This window comes from Neomonachus schauinslandi, chromosome 2 (assembly GCF_002201575.2).
Source record: "Neomonachus schauinslandi chromosome 2, ASM220157v2, whole genome shotgun sequence".
NCBI classification, from domain to species: Eukaryota; Metazoa; Chordata; class Mammalia; order Carnivora; family Phocidae; genus Neomonachus; species Neomonachus schauinslandi.
Genome location: NC_058404.1, coordinates 185920899 through 185943963, shown reverse-complemented (window position 1 = coordinate 185943963; position 23065 = coordinate 185920899). Strand labels below are relative to the sequence as shown.

The 23065-nt window shown below is 38.4% G+C and overlaps 1 protein-coding gene across 2 annotated transcripts in view; it reads right to left on the bottom strand.

Moving 5' to 3' along the window:
* The window catches only part of ADGRA3 (adhesion G protein-coupled receptor A3), a 124206-nt gene that overhangs the window by 49121 nt on the left and 52020 nt on the right, over window positions 1-23065 (bottom strand). The window contains exons 4-10 of one of the 2 annotated variants that reach the window (XM_021679428.2): window positions 21755-21826; window positions 15927-15998; window positions 13471-13631; window positions 11130-11343; window positions 5524-5688; window positions 2509-2710; window positions 1450-1605 (exon numbers count right to left, since the gene is read on the bottom strand). In XM_021679428.2, the coding sequence (XP_021535103.2) occupies window positions 1450-1605; window positions 2509-2710; window positions 5524-5688; window positions 11130-11343; window positions 13471-13631; window positions 15927-15998; window positions 21755-21826 (1042 nt within the window). The remainder of the gene's footprint in view (window positions 1-1449; window positions 1606-2508; window positions 2711-5523; window positions 5689-11129; window positions 11344-13470; window positions 13632-15926; window positions 15999-21754; window positions 21827-23065) is intronic. The other variant, XM_044913014.1, reaches the window with a different exon arrangement.

Genomic DNA, 23065 nt, shown 5'->3' with positions numbered 1-23065 from the left:
CACAATGAGGCACTACCTCACACTTGGCAGAATGGCCATCATCAAAAAGACAAGAAAATACTGGTAAAAATATGAAGGGGAACCTTTGTGTACTTGGTAGAAATGTAAATTTGTACAGCCACTATGCAAAACAAAAGGAGGACCCTAAAAAAGTTAAAAATAGAACTACCACTTGATCCTGAAATTCCACTTCTGGAAACATATGCAAAGGAAACAAAAACCCTAACTTGAAAATATATCTGCATCCCCATGTTCATAGCAGCATTATTTATAATAGCCAAGACATGGACACAACCTAAGTATCCATCAATGGATGAAAGGAAAGAAACTGTGATATATACATGCACACACACACACACACACAGGAATATTATTCAGCCATAAAAAAAATGAGGAAATCCTATCACTTGTTCCAACATGGAGGGACCCTGAAGGCATTATGCTAAGTGAAGTAAATCAGACAGAGAAAGACAAATACATCTGATCTCACTTACATGTGGGCAAAAAGAAACCTCACAGAACGAGAACAAACTTGTGGTTACCAGAGGCAGAGGGTGGGGAGAGGGGAAAGAGGAGGATGGTGGTCAGAAGGTGCAAATTTCCAATCATAAGGGAAGTACTAGGGACGTAAAGCACAAATGGCGACCCAGTGAACTCTGTTGTGTGGTATATAGGAAAGTTGTTACAGTAAGTCCTAAGAGCCCCCATCACACAAAGAAATTTCCCTTTTTTTCTTTTCTTTTTATTTTATCTATATGGGAAGATGGATGTGAGCCTAACTTACTGTGGTGATCATTTCACAATATTTGTACATCAAACCATCAGGCTGTTATACAGTGATGAATGTTTATTTCTCAATAAAGCTAGAAAAAAGAGCGAGAGAGCGAGAGCGAGAAAGAGAGAGAGAGAGAGAAGACGAACACATGGCTGTGTGGGGAAGAGAAATCCCAGAATGCCCGAGAGGTAGCTGCAGCCAACCCACAGTGTGGACACAGGCTGGCTTTGCTCTATCACGATATTCCAAGAAACTGATTGTTCACCTCTATTCCCTCCAACAACAGATGACTGTACTAAATGGAGCATAGGGCGCCTGGGTGGCTCAGTTGGTTAAGTGACTGCCTTCGGCGCAGGTCATGATCCTGGAGTCCCTGGATCGAGTCCCACATCGGGCTCCCTGCTCAGTGGGGAATCTGCTTCTCCCTCTGACCCTCCCCCCTCTCATGTGCTCTCTCTCTCTGTCTCTCTCTCTCAAATAAATAAATAAAATCTTTAATAAATAAATAAATAAATAAATGGAGCATAAATTTCTCCACAACAGTTTTGGAAATTAAAAAGTGCATTTAATTGAAATACAGCAAACATAAAGAGGCTTTAAAAATAGAGATTCAGCTCTACCACATGACCATATGTTGACATGCTATATGCTACAAAGGTGAACCAGAAAAATACCTCTTTGGACTTTTCCTCTTTGGTAAATCTTCCAAATTTTTCTATCATTTCAGCCACAAATATAACATCCATCTTGTCAGAAAAATTGGCGGCTTCCACGGTATAAGCCAGTAACTGTCGGGCTGTGGCCACAGCATTCGTAAGATTGAGAGGCATCTATATTAAAAAGGCAAAAACGAACAACGAATTTTGACATTTTATCTTTGCATTTCCAAACATGGCAACGAATTCAAACTCTTCATCATTTATCACCAGGACCTTCTTAAAACGCTTTCTCAAACCTGAGGAAAGCGGAATTCTAATGGTAACTAACTGGAAGGAATTTTTTTTTTTAACTTTGAAATACAATAATACATCAAAACACATCTGGTAAACATGCTGCACCATCTCTCCCTCTCTACTTATCCAAATTCTACACATACTCAATGCCAATTGCGTAGTAAAGCCTTTCCTGAGTATTCCGACTGGGAGGGATCAATAACTCCCCTGGAGCCCCTGCGCATGGGAGGAAGAAGCATTTATCTATACTGCCATGCACGTCCAGTAATGGTCTACATTTGCTTATTTATTGACTTACACACAACTTGGCACCAACCATTCCACAAAGGGTGTAACAGGTACCAGGGAGTGTAAGAAAATGTGTAACAGAAACCATCTTCCAACCGCTTCCAATCTGGTCAGGTTAAAAACGGAGGCACAAGAGCGGAGACAAGAAAAGGCGTCTGAGGGGTACAAGTATGACAAGGGATCACTGGTGACAGATTATAAAAGAAGCCCAAGAGGTGGCTTCCCAGATGGATTTGAAGGACGGTTGGGATTTGGTCCAGTGGCTACAGATGATAAAGATATTCAAACAAAGGCAGCCATTGGAAAAGAAAACGGACACCAGGGAGGGCCCTGAATACTGGAGGCGGTGACGAGGCTTGATCCCAAAGACAGATGGACTGAATGTAACACCAAATCCTTATGCTTTACTAGTATTTAAAACACACACACACACCTGGTATTTCAACTAAAATACATTAACAACCTCAGCAAAGGGGAAGACTTTGTAGTTACCTGATTAAACATATAAAGCACCCTAGTGACATCGTTTGCATACTGGCAGCGAGAATAATCATCATCTGCCCAGAAGCCCCCTCTATCGCATCTGCGCCAAGCCTTCCTCTCATCCTGTGGGTTTCCGGGATAGATCCCACTGCCGTGGGTATTCCGAGTGCACTGAAGGTGCGCCGTAATGCCTGCTAACGTTCTGGGCCATCTAGACAGATGAAGACAAAAAAGGATGTGAAAACCGACGTGGACACAAATCACAGCAGAGGAACATTGAGGATCAGGACAGATCATGGATAATCATGGAGAAAAATCAAGAAGAAACGGATTCCTTCAGAACAGAGAGTTTAAAAAAAAATTAAAAGGTTAGCATGGACTAAGCTGTTTTAAACTATCAGCCACATTTACTTTAATACCGTAGGATATTTTCTTAAGATGTTCTAAATGTTGCTATAAAGACACAGCAAAATGGTCTTACATCCAGTTAAAAAAAAAAAAAAAGAAAAGAAAACCAGTTCAACAGATGGCACAGACGCGGGGTTCCCAGATGTGCCGACAATTCACTATAGCAGGTGCAGGACTGCTCTCCTTGGCAAGGCCTGCCTGCCACCGTGGGGGGCCCTTCAGTGGCACCTAGGAATTTGGGACTTGGAGTATTCCCATGAACAGTTAAACGGTAAGGGTTGTTCACCATGCCTAGACTGTTTGGAGAAGCAGTACGGTTTATGCTGAAACTTGCTTTCTTCCCTGGAGTCTGAAATTTTGGTACATGCCAGACAGAAGGTGCCTGCCTACGCCACCAGCAAGAAGAACTTTGGATACTGAGTCTCCAAAGGGCTTCCCTGGGCAGCAACACTGTATCCACTTCTATACAGTGTTGCTGCCCTTTTGCGGCTGGAGGAGGAATACCAAGAAGCTTGCCCTTGGATCTCTCCAGAATGCACCTATGTCTTTCCCCTCGTTATCCAGCTACCTATCTTACTATATAACCAAAATCTATCTTAGCTGTGACTACAACGACATGCTGGGTACCATGAGTCCTCCAAGCAAATTTCTGCATGTGGGGGAGGTCTAGCAGACCCGCAACACAGTATACAACTGAATTTATCTGGGAGAAGGTACCCCCTATGCAGGAGACTACACAAATCTGTGGGCATGGATCGTCACTAGCAGTTGGGAGAAATCTTTGTCATTTGAGCTCCCTTTCTCCAAAACTGGGAATGAACTGAATATATTTAATAAAAGTTACAGTTGACCTATAACATAAGAACTGATAAATTAGAATAGCAGTCATACCAAAATATAATTCATTACCAAAATCTGCATAAACAGATTAAGCAACACTAAGCTAAATCTTATTAATGCAGTGAAAGTTTAACTGCATAATATACTAAGGAGTATCAAAAGCTAATTCATTAATCAGTCAATCAGATTCTTCTGTTTTTAAAAATGTAAAATAGTCAAATTATGAGAATAGAAAATCCACCATAAATAGAAAACATTATGATTACTTAATAAAAGATGCAGAATATAACAAAATTCACAAGTGTTACCTGTTTTTTAAGTATACAGTATAAATATTATCTATTAACAGTTAATCTACATAAAGGACTTATCCATTGGCAATAATAAATGCTAATTTCCATATACTTGCGTCAGGGAGAATTTTTTTTTTAAAGGACAAGAGACAGTTTTTAAAAAAGCATTTAAGAACTAGCTGAGCTAAAGATGTTGCTACTGCTTCTTCACCTTGGATTTATTTTTTATTTTTATTTATTTATTCTTTAAAATTTATTTAAATTCAATTCATTAACATATAATGCATTATTGGTTTCAGAGATAGAGTTCAATGATTCATCAGTCTTATATAATACCCAGTACTCATTACATCATGTGCCCTCCTTAATGCCCATCACCCAGTTACCCCATCCCTCCATCCTCCTCCCCTGAAGCAACCCTCAGTTTGTTTCCTATGATTAAGAGTATTTTATGGTTTGTCTCCCTCTCTGATTTCGTCTTATTTTATTTTGTCCTCTCTTCCCCTATGATCCTCTGTTTTGTTTCTTAAATTCCACATATGAGTGAAATCATTCACCTTGGATTTAAAAGATTAATACCAAAGGGTTTTCTTACCCTTAAAACTTGGGTAGTAGGAGTACCAATCATAGGAGTACAAACTGGGTATTCAACAAACTTACGCTGCTTTAAAGAGCAACATATTTCCTTTCATTTACATCAACTATAAAGTCATTATTAAAATCCTGAACATAAAAAACATTAAATAAGTAATATATTTAAAAGAACAACCTTGAAAGTAAGGAGAGTCTAAGGCAAAAGCTTTTTTTTAAACAACCTTGAAAGCAAGGAGAGTCTAAGGCAAAAGCTGTTACCTCCCACAAATTTTAAATTTTCTATTTAAAAAAACTGTAGTATCTCACTCATTCTGCTTATCTCAATACAGAGTCCAACAGCAGTGGCTCCCAGAGTTTCAGACCATCCAAAAGCTTTCATCCCCCAAAGTCCTTCCTGCTTAGGACCAAACTGGGGAGGATAGTGACCTTGGCTTTCTCCTAATTATCATGTCTACTTAACTGCCAATAGTTAAAAGTATCTTAGCAATTCAAAACCTTCCAAAGGTCATCCATAAAAGAGCCCTTAAAAAAAACAGGACATACCATTAGCCTTTCTGAATTCTGCAATTTTAGTAGAATTTCCAAAATGTTTCCCTAAGGTAGTGGTTCTTAATTTTTACAACAAACCGCTAAACATGAAACACTCTGTCTGCAGAGACGTTCAATCAACACGTCTGAGATAAAGTCCAGGCACCTTTTCTTCTTAATCTTCATATATGACTCTGACATCAGTGTTCTGAAGGGCAGTCCTTAGATATATAAGGATATATATGTGAAAACAAAGATACTTCTCAAATTTTCTTCTTGAGGATAGTAGACCAATTATGCACTTTAAGAATAAAAACAGATATGGGCAAATCATTTTTCCAGCACTCTCCATGTCACTGACCTGAAATCCCCTTTATTGTTTACCACCCTCTCGGGAGGACAATACTGTGCAGAGCTTTCTAATACCACGATATCGACAGTTCTTGTATTGTTCCCGCGTTTGGTCTGGACGTGACAGCCCCAATTTCCAGTCGATCCAGCCTGAATATTAGAAATGGTTAGGGCACTGCATGGAGAAAGATTTTAAAGAGAGAGAAAAAATGGTTAGACAAAAAAGGGAGACAACGAGGCTTCTATCATTCATTTAGCAAGTATGTCTGAATGCACAGTGTGGGCAAAGCACTTGCTAGATAAAAACAAATTTAAAAAACTCTCCCTTGGGCGCCTGGGTGGCTCAGTCGGTTAAGCATCTGCCTTCGGCTCAGGTCTCGATGCTGGAGTCCTGGGATCGAGTCCCACATCGGGCTCCCTGCTCAGTAAGGAGTGTGCTTCTCCCTCTGTCCCTCAACCTGCTCTCATGCTCTCTCTCTCTCTCAAATAAATCAATAAAATCTTTAAAAAAAAAAAAAAATCCCTCCACTTAAGTACTTCAGTGGAAAGTCAAGACAAGCAGGTGAAGAGCTACTTAAAACACTCTGGTAAAAACTATGGGAAGAGCCCAGATGTCCATCAACAGATGAATGGATAAAGAAGATGTGGTATATATATATACATATACATATATGTATATGTATATGTATATATATATATATGTATATATATACACAATGGATTATTATACAGCCATCAAAAAAAAAAATGAAATCTTGCCCCTTGCAACGACATGGATGGAACTAGAGAGTATTATGCTAAGCAAAATAAGTCAATCAGAGAAAGACAATTATCATATGATCTCACTGATATGAGGAATTTGAGAAACAAGACAGAGGATCATAGGGGAAGGGAGGGGAAAATGAAACAAGAAGAAACCGCAGAGGGAGACAAACCATAAGAGACTCTTAATCTCAGCAAACAAACTGAGGGTTGCTGGAGTCGTGGGGGGTGGGAGGGATAGGGTGGCTGGGTGATGGACATTGGGGAGCGTATGTGCTATGGTGAGCGCTGTGAATTGTGTAAGACTGATGAATCACAGATCTGCACCTCTGAAACAAATAACACATTATATGTTAATAAAAAAAAAAAAAACGCTCTGGTAAGAGCTGAAGTACGAACAAAGCGCAAGAGTACATCATGCCTGACACTTCTGACAGAAAGAGGGAGAACAGGACTCAGCGAGGGGGACAGCAAGTGCAAAGGCGAAAACGTCACAGCACGTTCTTCAGCAAAACTAATGGAGACGTTTCCAAGTTATGTCTACCTTTTCACTGATTTGGAGGGAAATATTCAAGCATGAAGGAAGGAGATTAATATTATGAAGAGAATTAAAATATTTAAGGTAAAAATATTTTGCAGAGGAACTCATTAAGTCTCTAAAAAGATTTAATAAATTACCAATTGATGCTTTAATGAAAGGAGTTTTCCATGTAAAGGTAAACTTCAATTTATAAAACAGTTATATTTCTAAAGAGCTGTCAGTATACTCAATTTTCAAGATGAACTCATAATTCTCTAATATAAAGCCTATTAATTAAAGAGCAAATATCAGAACCTTCAATTAACCTTTCTCCCTGCCACATGACCCACATGCTATGCTTTTATGTAAATAGAAAAATAAGAGATAATTAGACATAAAGGATATATCATTTTAATTAATTTACAAAGTTATGCCTTGAAGTTAAGACACATTTTTCCAGTCTCCTAAATCATTAATGGCTATACAACATCATATGTTCAAATAAAGACTTTGAGGCACTGTTACTCTGAATCAGAGAAAATGTTTATCATCTTTGTTAATTAAGTCAGTGAATAATCCAAAACGCTGTAATAAATACATTCGAGATAAAGTGACACGAAAGTATTTTACATTAAATTTAAATAACCAAATTCCAAAATAAGCAATCATTCTCTAATCCAGAGGTTCCCAAACTTTCTTGGTTCACAGCACCTTCACTGATCAGAAAACTGTTTCACAGAGCTCCGAACCCAAAAGAAATACCTCTCATGGTGCAATTACTAAATTAAATCCCAGAACTGTGTAGCTATGTCCTAATAACTTCATAGCCATTTGAAAAAATAAAACACATCAATTTGAGATAAATATTTCATTCTTAAATAACCCAACTTCCTGATGGGTTGTGCTTGTCTGTTGAGCACTCCAAAATTAATCTAATGTCAGATACAGAACAGACAGCGAGACCCTTATTTCATGTTCCACAATGACTTTCACACAGTATTTGCTTTGCACCACAGTGATCACCAAGAACTTGGCACCCTCAAGTACGGCATCAGCAAAGGAAGGCAGCGCGATCTAATGAAATCATCACTGCCTGGGGCTGGTAGGTGTGTGGTGTCCAAAAAAAGTCAAGTATTACCATGCTTCTTCCAAAACTTAAAATACCCCACAGCAGCTCTGTAAGTGAACTCACTGTGATGTCCCAGGGCTCTTTAGCACACCCACTGGGAGCTCAGGTCCTAATATATTTTGCCAACGTGTTTTTAAAGATGACCTTTAGCAATACCTTCAATGTCTAAAACTAATGATCAGAATACAATTTCCAGGAATCCTCAAGGCAGCGTATTTAGAAATTTAAGGAGGAAGAGGCAGCTTCAATTTCATATTTGAGGAAAACTACAAACTCTGATTCTTACTAATGAAGGACGGATGACATAAAGAAACCAATGAAGAATCAACAGCTATCTCTCAGGTTAACCAAGTCAATACCGTACTTCCTTTTTCTGCAACTTTGTTATTAATACGGAGGCAAATTCTGGGTAAAGGACTTCAGTCTTCATACGAAAGATTTTCACAGGAGTCAAGTGTCCTTCCCAACAAAACTATTAGGCAAGGATGCTAACCTTAGAATTAATTTTCTGTACTGCTATAAAGAATTCAAAGTATGACTTGCAGAAATAAATTTATAAAGTTAATCTAGTTACTTTATAGTTGCAAAATTTAAGAGTTCTAAATTAGAGAGAGAGAGCATGAGCGCGATCAGGGTTTGGGGGGAGGGCAAGGGACAGAGGGAGAGGGAGAGAGAGAGTCTTAAGCAGGCTTCACACCCAGCATGGAGTCTGATGTGGGGCTCCATCTCACAACCCTGAGATTATGACCTGAGCTGAAATCAAGAGTCGGACAACTTAACCAACTGAGCCACCCAGGTGCCCCAGGGTTCTATATATTTTTAAAGCTTTATTGTTGTATCATGTATTATTACCTACTCATATAATAAAACTGCTTAAAGCTCACATCTTAATGAGTTTTAACCCATGTATACGCTTATGAAATTATCACCACAATACAAGTAAGGTAACAATTAAGAGTCTTCTCTCACTGGGACCTAATAAACTGTTTCTGACAATCTTATGCCCTAATAAAGGAACTCTGATTCTGGTAACAGCAGACCAGCTTCTACCAAACTACCCTCCATGCAGTTCACTATTATTTATAAGCTCTGCACAAACTACAAAATGACAACTATCCAAACACATGGCCAGTGATCCAAAACAAGCAGAAACCGGAGAGAAGCTGACCCTAGGAAGAAGGCATCAGCACTGGGGAGTAAGACCCAGGAAATGGTTTCCAATGGCTTCTGTGCAAGGATAGGCCCTACTCAAACAGAAATTCAGTCTTACTTGTTGAAATATCAGAGCACAGAGGTAGAAAGGAACATGGCTGGAAGCCCAAACTTCTGCATATAAAATCACGCAGATCTCTAACTGGCCCCTGGTTCCCACAGATAGGGTAGACACCACACAGATTTCAGCTGCTGCCATCACAGAAAAGACAACTAGGAGTTTGAGTTTAGCCAAGTAACTGCTTAAGGGAACAAAAACCAGCTGACTTCAAGCAAATGGAAGATAATCCAGAGTCAGGGATTTGCAAAAAGTGGTTTTTCTTTAAAGGCCAGACAGTGGGACGCCTGGGTGGCTCAGTTGGTTCAGCGTCTGCCTTCAGGTCAAGTCATGATCCCAGGGTCCTGGGATCAAGTCCCACATCGGGCTCCCTGCTCAGCAGGGAGCCTGTTTCTCCCTCTCCCACTCCCCCTGCTTGTGCTCTCTCTCTCTCTCTGTCAAATAAATAAAATCTTTAAAAATAAAAAAAATAAAGGCCAGACAGTAATTATTTTAGGCTTTTCTGGCCAAGAAGCAACTTGGAAGATATTATATAGCTACTTACATAACCATTTGAAATGTAACCATTTACAAATGTAAAAAATATTCTTAGCCCGTAGGCCCATCAGTCCACATGTGGCCCATAGGCTGTGCTTTGTCAGCTTCTCTATAGTGAATCATTCATACCATCCAGGATAGAATCCAGCATTACTAGATACATAAATAATATTTTTTTTAAATAGGAAACAATAAAATATATACAGACGCAAAGCAGTCAGTGGTGATGATCCCAAGATGACCCAGATGTTGGAAAGAGCAGGCAAGGATTTAAAAGCATCTACTATAAATATGTTAGAAGACACAAAGGAAAATATGCTTCTAATAAACAAGACAGGAAATCTCAGGAGGGAAACAGAAATTATAAAATAGAATATTCTACCCCAAAAACTCCCAGACATGATTCTCAACTCAGAGGGTCTTTATTCTCTAGATAGATAGCTATAGACTTTTTTTTAATGGCACTTCTATGAATCTGCAGTGATATTACCCTAAGACGCCCTGGCAGAGTGTGGAAACTACAAATCTATTATTAAATATTCAAGTTGAGTTCTGTCTTTAAGAAATTGGTAGGAAGGGAAAAAAGAAAGAGAGACAGAAAGAGACACACAGAAACAGAGAGAGACGGGGGGAGAAGAAAAAGGAAATTCAACGCCTATAGATTAAGATTTTACCAAAACAAAATATATAGTGATGGTAATACATATATTTTTACTCTATTTTTTATACTTTATAAAGCTCATTTGAATTAATGACTTTGGTGATCATACCAGGCATGGGATTAACAGGACAGGTGTTATTTTTTTTATACCAGTGGAGTAGAGAAAGGAAGTATCTTAAGATGTAGCATTAACCAAGATAGTGAAAATTAGGTGATTGCTAAAAGTGAAAATCTGAGTTTAGCAGCAGTAAATGGTTAGAAGTTAAGTTTGGCATTAAAAGTTTACATTTTCGGGTGCCTGGGTGGCTCAGTTGGTTGAGCGACTGCCTTCGGCTCAGGTCATGATCCTGGAGTCCCGGGATCGAGTCCCGCATCGGGCTCCCTGCTCGGCGGGGAGTCTGCTTCTCCCTCTGCCCCTCCCCCCTCTCATGTGCTCTCTCTCTCTCATTCTCTCTCTGTCAAATAATAAATAAAATCTTTAAAAAAAAATAAAAAAAAATAAAAGTTTACATTTTCCCACCTAAAACTTTAAACAAAAAGTATAACAGTGTTTCCCTTTAATCCTATGCTTTTTTTCATCACAACTGGATGAAAAGGCAACTCCTTAATTTCTGGAGAAGTAAAAATCAGGAAAAGGAAAACCAAAGGTTTGCATCTTAAAATGCAAGAAGATAAGTTATTAATTTAAATTCTAACTAAACGTGACAATTCTGAAATAAATAAAATCCACAGTTTACCTTGCAATCAACGAGCAGTTGTGAATCATGTTCTTTTCAACAAAGATACCTTGTGATTCATCAGTTTCAACTATCCGTCCATCCTGATACCATAACACTTGCATGTCCTGATCAATATATGAAGCCATACACTGGAAGGGGAGGCTGTCTCCTTCAAACACAACTTGACGATGAGATGGAGTCATGTAGAAAGATGGTAATTCAAGGGGTGGGTCTACAGACAATAAAACGAAGATTCAGTAAACAAATACAATACTATAGTCACACCCAGAATTAAAAGTTACAGAGGGGCAGCCTGGGCGGCTCATTCGGTTAAGCGTCTGCCTTCGACTCAGGTCATGATCCCAGGGTCCTGGGATCGAGCCCCGCGTCGGGCTCCCTGCTCAGCGGGAAGCCGATGCTTCTCCCTCTCCCTCTGCCCTCCCCCTGCTCATGTGTGCGTGCGCACGTGCTCTCTCGCCCTTTCTCTCTAATAAATAAAATCTTTAAAAAAGTTAGAGAAATTCTAATTAAAAATTTTTCAAATGGAGAAACAAGTTTTCCTCAGCAACCAGCATTTTAATGCTAGCACCAACAAGGCTCCTACTGAGATAAATGGGTCCTAGATGAAAACAAAATTAGTAAAACTGAAATGAAACCATCTCATAATCAGTTCTGACACTTAAAGTGTTCCTTTTTGGTGGTATCTAAGCAATTACTAAAAAAAACCAGATTGTAAATAATACCTAAACCCGGAGAATGGAACTGGTGGTAAGTATATATATAATTTTAGAATACCTTCAGCAGACAGTACTACCTTTGATTAAACCACTGGTTTCTGCTTATATAAGTAATGCATACTCATTGAAAAAATTTAGAACATTTAAAGAAAAGGGAAAGAAAAATCTTTTAAAATCCCATATATTACCATCACTATTAAAAAGCTGATATTCTTTTTTTCCAGTCATATAAACAAAAGGGAGGAATCCTAAATATGTATGCAAAAATACACACAAACACCATGAACTCATTAAAGGCCTTTAGAATATTTAGTCCACAGTCTACTGTTTTTAGCAGCAGTCTGTTTAAAGGAATAACAGCACATATGCAAACATGCATGCAAGCAAATTAATCCTTGCAATTATTTATGAAGAAATTATTAACAACCTAAAGAGACATGATAACAACATCTATATCATGAATTGGTATGCATCTATTTTATATGATGAGGAAATGGGTTTACATTATCTCAGGTTTTAAAAAGTTACAAAATATCATTAGAGTATGATGACATTTTGGTCAAAGCACAGGAAAAGGATGAAGAAAATACACTAAGTTATCTTTGATAACAGCTACCTTTGAGTGATAAGAATGCAAGATGGGCTTTGTTTGGTTTACTTCCTTTAGTTTCTCTTCTCTTCCAGCTTTACTGAGGTATTAACTGACAAAATTGTAAGATATTTGTATTCTCCCCTCCCCCATTCAAAATTGTAAGATATTTCAAGTGTACATTATGATGATCTGATATATGTATATGCTGTTTCTTTTCACAAATCTTAATTTTCATCCAATAGCATGCTTTACTTGTGGAACTACAACAATAATGATAATAAAGAGAAAACGTAAAAAAGTACAGAACTCTTATTTCCAGATACAAAGACTAAACTGGAAACTCCTTTGATCATTTTAAGGACTGTTTTTGGTTCATGTGTTGTTTTTTTTTTTTTTTTTTAATTTAATAAACATATTTCCCTCAAGTCTTCAGATACTATTCAAAATCATGATTTTCAATAGCTGCATATTATAAGTGGATGTGTCACAAGTCATTTAACCAATCCCCTATTTTTGAGACTTGAAGATATACTTATACTTAAATATTGACATACAAAGCGGATCATTTCCTAAGAATTAAACCCTCGTGTAGAATTACTGGATCAAACTGTATCAAATTTTTAAGAACACTGATACATACTGCCAAATTCTGTATCAAAAAGGCTCTATTATTTCACACTCCTACCAACAAATAATGATTGCAGCCTCAGATTTTTTTTTTTTTAACTATCAACAAATTCCTGGCTTGACAACTGATGGAAAATCTGAAGCTCTACACTATTCTCTGAAATTGTTTTCCATAAAGAAAGCTGTTCAGAACCCAAGAACCTTAAACACCAATCAAAAAAATGATTTTTTATCCAGCTGACTTAACTGTTCGCATAAACTAAATATGTATTATCAGATCCGTGAAGATTAATGGTTATAATCAATTCCAGCACAGTAAACAGAGAATTTTCAGATTGTCAAGAAAAACAGAGTAGCAAGTAAAATAAGGCAAACCCTTCCTCTGCTTCCCCTTCTCCCTTACCGCATGTCAGCAACTCTTGCCTCACCCCCGTGACTGGCTGGGCCTGAAGAGACTTCGGATAAACACAGCGCGTGTCCCGAACGGTGATGTTTCTCTCCTTCACCCAGCGATGCATCCACAATATGTTACAATCACACAAAAGATACTCAGTCTGAAATTCTCTGTAGCATACAAAATACAAATTAGGGAGTATGGTGAGTAAAATTAAACACCACGTTTGCTTTATATTGGCTTCTGCTTTGGGTGAGAAGCACACCACCGCTCACCCTCAGCGGCCTTTGGCACATACTATACCAACTGGTTCTCTTCTCCTTTCCAGTGAGAGGAGAGGTGGAATGGCTGACCCCAGCACGCCTCCCTGCTAATTCAGGGACTACCTGCTTTAGATCAAAGCTGGGATGCAAACACAAATCTACATATCATCCCCCTTCTATGCAACAAGTTCCTTAATCCCAGGGTCCAGAAGACCAAATCTCCCATCTTCTGTGCGAAATCGAATTTCTACCCATTCATCAATTAAGCATGGTGGCACCAACAGAGGACCCTGAAGACTTCCCTAATTGTTCCAACATCATTGCCATGTTCTTGCCTTAAATGCCTTAGAACTATTAATTTTGGCAACATAAAGGAATATGTGACCGTTTACCATGGTTATATTCTGTCTGACTAGAGTCTAAGTTTATCAAGAGTGGAGACTCTTTCTGACACCTCTCTGCTTCCACCAACTGATACCAAGATACTTACAAACTTAAGGGGTACAGACTCAACCAATCAAAAACAGAAGAATACCTCACACTTGATATGAAAGAATATACAGAATTATTTTTACATGAGGCAAGAAGTTTTATAATTTGGCACCTGGGTATAAGAAACAAAGAGAGGATAATATATGTAGCTTGGATAAAAGCACAATAATTTATTGAATACTTGGTTTTACAAAGTGCTATTTATGTGCTGCACAGTATGCTAAGTCCAGCTAATAACAATAAATACAGATACTGTCCCCTGTCAACCTGGAGGACATTATATAATAGTGGAAGAAAATGAATACAACCAATACAGAATGTAACGTGTTCTGTACAAATAAATCAAAGTGCAAAGAGCAAACAGAATGTGTGCTCCTAACACAGATAGCGTGCAAGCAAAGGCTTCATCTTATTAGTTCTGGCAAAAAAAAAAAAAAAAAAAAGAGGATGGGAGCTGGAATGAGATACACAAAGAGAAAGTAAATTTTAAAAACCAATACAGGATGCCTGGACTGATTTCTAACTCCTAAGCACCACCTTCTGGTCGGTTTCCAGCACTATCAGGTAAAAAAAAAACACTGGTCATTTTCCCCAGTTTTTGGACAAAAATACTTCCTACATTCCTGCTACCCAGGGTCTCAAAAGCCCAATTATTCTTTGTAGTCTTTTTTATTTTCTTAACTTCACATAAATGGTTGACTTGAGCCCACTAAATATGCCAAAAAGAGATGTTTTCACTAAAAAACAGTAACGGAAACAAAAAGACCAGAGTTTAATTCAGCATAGCTCCAGAAGCATGTACATGGGTCCGCCATAATGCTGAGGAGCCAGATGAATGCCTAAGTATTAGCTACATCTCACTGAAAACTGCTCAGTGTTAGGTCTAGAAACTTCAAGGAGAAGAGCAGAGAAGGGGAGGGGAGGGAGGGGATGTAGGAAAGAAGTCAGCAAACACCAAACAGCATCTGCTAGAGAAGACATTTTTCCTTGGAAAAAGAGTCAATCCCATAAATTATACACAATAAAAATTTAAAAAGCATTATATTTAACTGTATTTCCAATAGAAATTAGTGTAACTTATAGTTTGAAATATATTATGGTTTAGCTAGAAATACCATTACTGTCAAAAGGAACTCCCATACAATCTCAGTTAACAAAACTGCTCCGGGAGGAAAAAAAACAAAAAATCTACCAATTCTAAAGCTACAGAGAACTGTGTCAATATGATCTTGCATTGATTGTACAAAGCAAGCATTCTACATAAACATTCCTAGCAATGTCAGTAATAAGTTGTGAATTCAGTTTGGGAAAGGGGTTACAGGATAAAAGGTAAATCCCAAAAGCATAAAATATTCTTAACTATAGATTCTTCATAGGGAGGGATATTTTATACCTTGTGGATTCAACTAGTCAAACAGTAAAATATTTTCTAACTTGAAAAATAAAGTGAAAGAGAATGAATTGCCAATTTATTTACTCTAAATATAGAGAGATATAGTATTCTAAGGAGAAAACGGTTGTCCCAGTCTGAAACACATTATTCAGGTTTACGGTATGTTTTCCAATGAGAATGCATACGCTCAAGTGAGAGTCCAACTTTTGCAAAACCATCAGATTTTCCCTATGAAGTCTCTTAAACCATTTAATAACTGTTCTTAATTTTTAAAAACCAAGATATATTTATCAAAACAGGAAAAAAAAATTACTTACAAAGACCGTAATGAGCCAAGATAATCAAAAGTTCCTTGAGATAATGAAGAAAACAAATTCCCTGAAAGGTTTCTAGGGGAAAAAAAAAAGGAAATAATCTCATTTAAAAAATACTAACGATTATATATCATTTTATACAATTTCCTAACGTGTCCTATAATCACTGAATAATGTTATAAAGAATTTATGAAAGTTGTTTTAAATCTTATAAAAAGGGAACAACTAATAAATATTTTATCCAGGGATAAAGAAATTTGTTCTCAACCAAAATAAAGTAATAAAATTATTTTGAAGTTATTACTATCAGGTAATGATTTTCTACCAAATACCAGGTGAATCTGAAAGGTACCTTACTGAGCCAGACTTTAGTCACGCTCTCATTATAAGTGAATTACTCTTCACGTGTTAACTCATCATTTAAGAAAACAGAAATGTAAAAACAAGAAAAGGACAGGGATGACCTGAATAACCAGCAGTAGCAACCCACAGGAACTGAATAAAATATGTCAACAGAGTGCAGTGAGTCCGGGGTTTAAAACTGACATAATTCAGTGCTGGCCTTGGGCAAATTACTTAACCTATCTTGTTTCCCCTTGTATCAGATGACTTTAATAAATATTTAAAACCTTGCAGAGTTTTATATGAATTAAACCCAGAACACCCTATGCTACAATTTGAGGTGGTTTGTTATACCCATGATGATTCCACACTTGACCTTAAGCTCCAAGACAGAGGGCCTTGTGGGTCTTATTTACCAGGGTACCCCTGGCAGCTAGTAACAAGCTGGGGTACACAGTAGGTGCTCAACAGTGGTGGCTATTCAGGATGTAGACTCCATCTTCAGGAAGCTTCTAATACTAAAATGGGACTGAAGGCTCTGGGAAGATGGCAGGATGGTCTAATCACCACAAGCTCTGTTCAGTGCCTGTTTTAATATCAAGAATAGATACAACTTAAACCTAGAATTCTCAAGGAAGATGTCCTGAGACCTGGACCTCTCCTCTGGAGTCTGGGCTGAATCCCTCCCATGTGGGAGAAAGTGACAGTCGATAGATGGGATTCTGCAGCAGTGTATTCCTGGTTGGGAAGACTTAGTATTACACAAATGCCAATCCTTCACAAATTAATATACAATGAGATTCAGTAAAAACATCCCTGGATTGGCTTTTAAATGTAGCATACAAATTTTTGATAGAAAACGTCTGGATAAAAGGATTTTGATCTTCACAGGAGAACTACCTAGGAACTTAAGCAAACAAACAAAAAAAAGGGTATCTGGCAATTAAAAGAACAATGAAAGAGACGCCCTTCTCTTTTTTGGCCTATCGGAGGGGATACTGAACGTAGATCTTGAAAAGGGTATTGCAATTAAAACAAACAACAGTACTTTTATGAAGCTATCCTATGTGGAATTATATGATTACTTAGATCTGTTTAAAATAATGTAGGCAGGAAAGACAAAGAGATGGGAGATAGAACTAAAACAAGACTGGCTATGAAGTTGCTAAGTGCTGAAACTGGGGGAAGGAGACATGGAGATTCCTTATACAATTGTCTCTAATGTTTTGGGTTTTTTTGTTTGTTTGTTTTTTACAAGTTTGAAAGATTCCATAATAGTAAGTTGGAAATAAAACTCTACCATACAAATATAGGATTTAAGTATAAACAAAATAATGGCATCTCACAGGGATCATTAGATTCTAATTATTAGGTAATTTCATTCTAATCATTAGATATTATTAGCTATTTCCTTTTAAAAATCACAGAGGAAGGAAAGAATCACATTGGAGTAAGACACACCATGCTCTCAGTAAATCCCAACACAAACCAATTTTCCCTCCAGTGCTAGAAGAAGACTGGCTGAACACCAGAGTACTGGCTTCGGTCTGGGGACCATAAAAACTTACACACATTTTAAAACACCAGAATCACACTCCAGCTCTGAGATACTTACACAAAAAAGTAAAAGGGAACTGAGAATGACAACCAGCAAAGTCACTGTTCCCATGTCCCATCAGCTCCCTGAATACAATAGCAGGTGAATTATCCATCCATCCCCACTCCCACCCCTTTACACTGTGGTTTCTTAATATCTTAATTTTTCTTTATTTACTTAACTTTTTGCTAAACAGATACATTTGAATTCCTGTAAGTTAAATATGTACGATGCATCACCTATGTATATACAAGGGATGTTTACCAGGGCCAATTTGTTAAAGGCGGGGGAAATGCAATCAGATGGAATCTCCTACAACAGAGGAATAAGTGACTAAATTACAATCAGTTCTATACTTGGAATATTCTGTAATTATTAACAAACACAAACTATATCAACATGTACCCTCTTGAAAAGATATTAATGACACGCTGGTGATTTTTTTAAGTAAATTGCTGAGTACAGCACAAATTTAAAGCCCGATACGTATGCCTGTACCTTTGTGGGGGCAACAGAAAATCTGAAAATAATACACCAGATAGCTAGCACACGCTAGCTTACAATGATACGTCTGAAGTGATGGAAGGGAGATTTAATTTTTCCTTCAAATCTCTATGTGGTTTTATTACTTAATGACACCAGTAATTGTTCAATTGTATAAAGGAAGTTCTTATAAATATCACTCACCGATTATTTCTTTTTTAACTTTATTTATTTATTCGAGAGAGAGCACAAGCAGGGGGAGGCAGGGGCATGGTGAGAGGGAGAAGCAGGCTCCCCGCCGAGCAGGGAGCCAGACTGGGGGGGGGGGGGGCACCTCCATCCCAGGATGCTGGGATCATGACCTGAGCCAAAGACAGATGCTTAACTGACTGAACCACCCAGGAGCCCCCACTCACCAATTATTTCTGATAGAAAAATATTAAAGGTATAATTCTTAGAAAAAAATACAAGATGTAAACTGATAAAAATTCATTAAAAAGGGGAAAAAAGGAAAGCTTTTGATCTGTTGTGCTCCTGACAACTTCTCTGGAAAGTGACATCCTAAGTGAAGGACAGAGACTTCACAGAAGTTCATTTCCAGCTCCCCATCTTTGGCTTGCCAGTTATTTCCACTGTGGAGAGGGATGGGGTAGGAACATCTGGGAGTATGTCTTCACTTCTCTTAGACAGTTGTCCCCAGAAATTCTCCATCAACAAAGGCAAAGATCCATATACAGGATTAATCAATTAGGCCCCCTACATCCATGTCCACTGAAGCCTCAGACATATTTAAGGTTATTTCTGAATTCTTAACCTAAACCTCCAAAGCCATGACTTGTTTCAAAACGATGAGAAGCATGGGTGAGAAGACCACCATCTGTCTGCCAGGATCTCACCCAGGCCCTAGGGGGCCTCCACTCCAGCCTTCTTGGCTAAGAGGCCCCCCAGTCCCAGATCCCAGATTCCAAGGCAATCCAGAGAATCCAGCTGAAGAAGCAGTAAAGGAAATATCTATAAAGAGTGATCCACTCTGGATTCCCTTCTTCTATATGCCTGCTCTTCTGGGTGGGAGACAGACTTTATGTAAGAAATGCACTACATGCCCGATGGCTAATCAAATTCCCTTTTCCACTTGTTGGATTGAGAAGGTGCTTTTCTTCCTAGTGGGAAACACAGATAGTTACCAGCCTTCACAACCAGCATCCAGGCTGGCTCAGAGAGCCTAGAAATCTGCAGTTTGCTGCTATCCATACAGCACACTCGTCCAAAGTTTCTTGATCCCTGACTCTAGACCTGTGTCAACCCAACTTATTATAAGCATCTCCACTGTAATGCATTCCTGAAGTTAAAAAAGCTACCTCAATTGCCAATTTTTCTTAGAACAGTCTTTAAAGGACATAAAGTCAGGTTTATTTCTGTATATGCCATAGAGCGTTGCATTTAAAAGAGCCACAGTGACCTATGATTACATGGGCTACAAAATCACTCAACCAAATCTCAAAGTACGAAACTTGGTAGTGCTATTCTTCTGCTTTAATGATTCACTTGGATAAATGTCCTGTAACGTCTCACAACAGATAGCACAGAATTAATAAAAATGTAAGAGATGGACCCAAGCTTCAGAACTTCCAAAAACTTCAGCTTTTGATGCAGGAGGGAAAAATAAAAGTGTAAGGAAATAGTAAGTGGCCCTAATGTAAAGATTGTCCCTTCCAGCTCTTTTGCCTAAGGAACATTTGCTGATGGGTCAAGAATCCCTGAGCTACAGTTATAAATTCATCTGGAACTAAAGTCGATGAAACGGTAAACCCAAGACTCTTCTTCATTACCTGAGTCACAGCTACCCAAAAATATAACAGATTTTTCCTTCATAAATGCCTCATTTTGCCAATTCTTATGCAGTCCTCAGAACCAAAAATTCAAGACTCTCAAGAAGAGATAACAGAAGCACTGAAATAAAATTGCTGCAATCCAGCCACAAAAAAGGAAAAATGCAATTGGTTTAATTAATTTCAAGTTATGAGCAAAGCTGTACACCAAATCAATCTTACACTTAAACACTTAAGTTTGGCCATATATCTCTCCTCCCAAATTAAAGGGCTCACTGAAAAATACTACAAGTTTGTAAAGAAGCAGGAGTACCCGGTGGTATCCTAACAAGTGATCTGAAGTCCCCTCCCTTACTGCAGAGATGAAATGATCTCACCACTGAAGGCCCTAAGAGCTTTTTTAAAGTTAACATGAATGGGCGCCTGAGTGGCTCAGTCGGTTAAACGTCTGCCTTTGGCTCAGGTCATGATCCCAGGTCATGATCAAGTCCCACATCAGGCTCCCTGATCAGTGGGGAGTCTGCTTCTCCCTCTACTCTTTCCCCCCTGCTCATGATCTCTCTCTCACTGTCTCTCTCTCTCAAATAAATAAATAAAATCTTAAAAATATATATAATAAAGTTAACATGAATGAAGTTGCAGAAACATTCTGAAAAGCCACAGAAAGAACCAGGCATAGACAATCCTTGTAACTAGACCTTTGACCCTCAATCCCAAATTTCATCCTGCACCCTATTCCCAGACAACTATTCTGTAAAACAGGATGCCACTTTCCCAACGTAAATGTCCTCCAGTGGCTTCCTATTGTTAAATCCGTTCTAAGCCCGTCTGCCTTTCATATGCTCCCATATGAAGTTCTATTAAAGATAATCAGCTTGATTTCTAGTTACTCCCAAACAGAGCCTCCTCATTTTAAAAAGAAAATAAAAATGTTATTTGATGGCTTATACAAAGTTCTTCTGTATTTATATTATATATAAATTATAAAAGAGAGATACAGATCATTCAAATTTTAATTAATCTTTATAATAACTTCGAGGTACCATGAACCTACTTTAACAGATGAAAAAAAACAGAAAAGCTCAGAAAAGTGAACTCACCCCAAATCACAAAGTCAGAGGCATGATTCAAATGGTGATTTCACTCTTCACATCAACAGCTTTCCCCTTGACACTGTCTTTGCTCTCACCTTCCACCTTCATGCATCACTGGCTCGCTTCTTTTCCTTTCTAACTAATCAAATCTCTGCAATCTCTGGACCATCAGCTCAGGTTTTACCCCTTCCAGGAAATTTATCCAGACCAGCAAAGCTTCTGACCATCTCTCTCAACATGAACATGTTCCCTGAGGCATACACCCTATTAAGGGGCTCTGTGTGTGTGTGTTTGTGTGTGTGAATACACAATATTATGTTCTGATGGCATTATATCCCCAAGATTGAATTTCCAGCTCCTTATCTCCTTCTCCTTCTATAATCCTGACAGCTGCTACTTTACTATCAGACATGTCCTAGGTGTCTATAAATATCTGGGTACTAGTCCACATGTCTTCTTATATTTTAGTAGAAAAGATATACTTACAGCCTAACCAGATTGGCGAGTCCTCGAAATATGTCTGCATTCAGACATCCTATTCGATTGTTAGTCAGATCCCTGAGGAGAAAGGGGGAAAAAGTGTCTTCAATTAGTTCTCTTGGATGAAGGTTTCATATGTTCAGTATTCAAGAACAGCACCCAGGTATCATGCTAGACCTTTCTTTTCAGCATCCCTGAGAAGTTTACCTACTTCAAGTGAGTTAAGGGGAGCACTGAGAGAAAAAATAATCCTTGCTTTCACCTATCTGCGTACAGACTAAGCACTGCCTAATTATAGTGCTCTCTATATTTCAAGCACTTACTCCTGTAAAATGACTCACGATAAGACTGGAGTGGTAAAAATGAGACTCAACCTATCTTACTGTTTGTGAGAGAATACCTTAGGTGACCTACACCGTTCACTAAGCTGTGGAAGTCAGGGATAGAGCCCAGTGTCAGCCAACATCAGACAGACAAAAGACAAAGGGGCAAATTACCAAAATGCTGGAGGTTTTATTTCCTCAAGAATACCTGAAACTTAAGCTTTCTGATGTCATCCCTAAATCAGAAGTTTTGACTGTAATGAGAAAACTGAGTTTGCTTTTACCTCACAGATCTATCATTTAATCTCCAAACCAGATTACTTTAGCTTTATCTGGGTAATGGCCTAGTTATTTTTTCCCATCACTTTAAACTTTTTTTTAAAGATTTATTTATTTTAGAGAGAGAGAGAAAGAGAGGGAGGGAGAACGGAGGGTGGGGCAGAGGGAGAGAGAGAGAATCCCAAGCAAACTCCCCCTAAGCCTGGAGCCCAAGGAGGGGCTCAATCCCATGACTCTGAGATCATGACCTGTGCTGAAATCAAGAGTCGGACAGTTAACTGAGTGAGTCACGTGGGCGCCCCACTCTTAACATTTTTTTAATTTTATTTATTTATTTGAGGGGGGAGTGCGCACGCGTGCACAAGGTGGGGGAGGGGCAGAGGGAGAAGCAGACTCCCCACTGAGCATGGAGCCAAACATGGGGCTCACTACCAGGACCCTGAGATCATGACCTGAGCTGAAGTCAGAGGCTTAACCGAATGAGCCACCCAGGCGCCCTGCCCCATTCCTAACTTCTTATAGTTCCTATCAAATGTTACTTTCTAAGTATTTTTTTTCTCCTCAATCCACGAAACTTTTTCCTTTCTATCTACATAAAATGTGTAGTAGATATTGCGTTCTTTCTGCACTATTTTTCTCCACACCACAGAGAGTGAACACAATTTTCAATTTTAATCAGGAGAATGCATTCTAACAGGGAGATAATAAATGACAA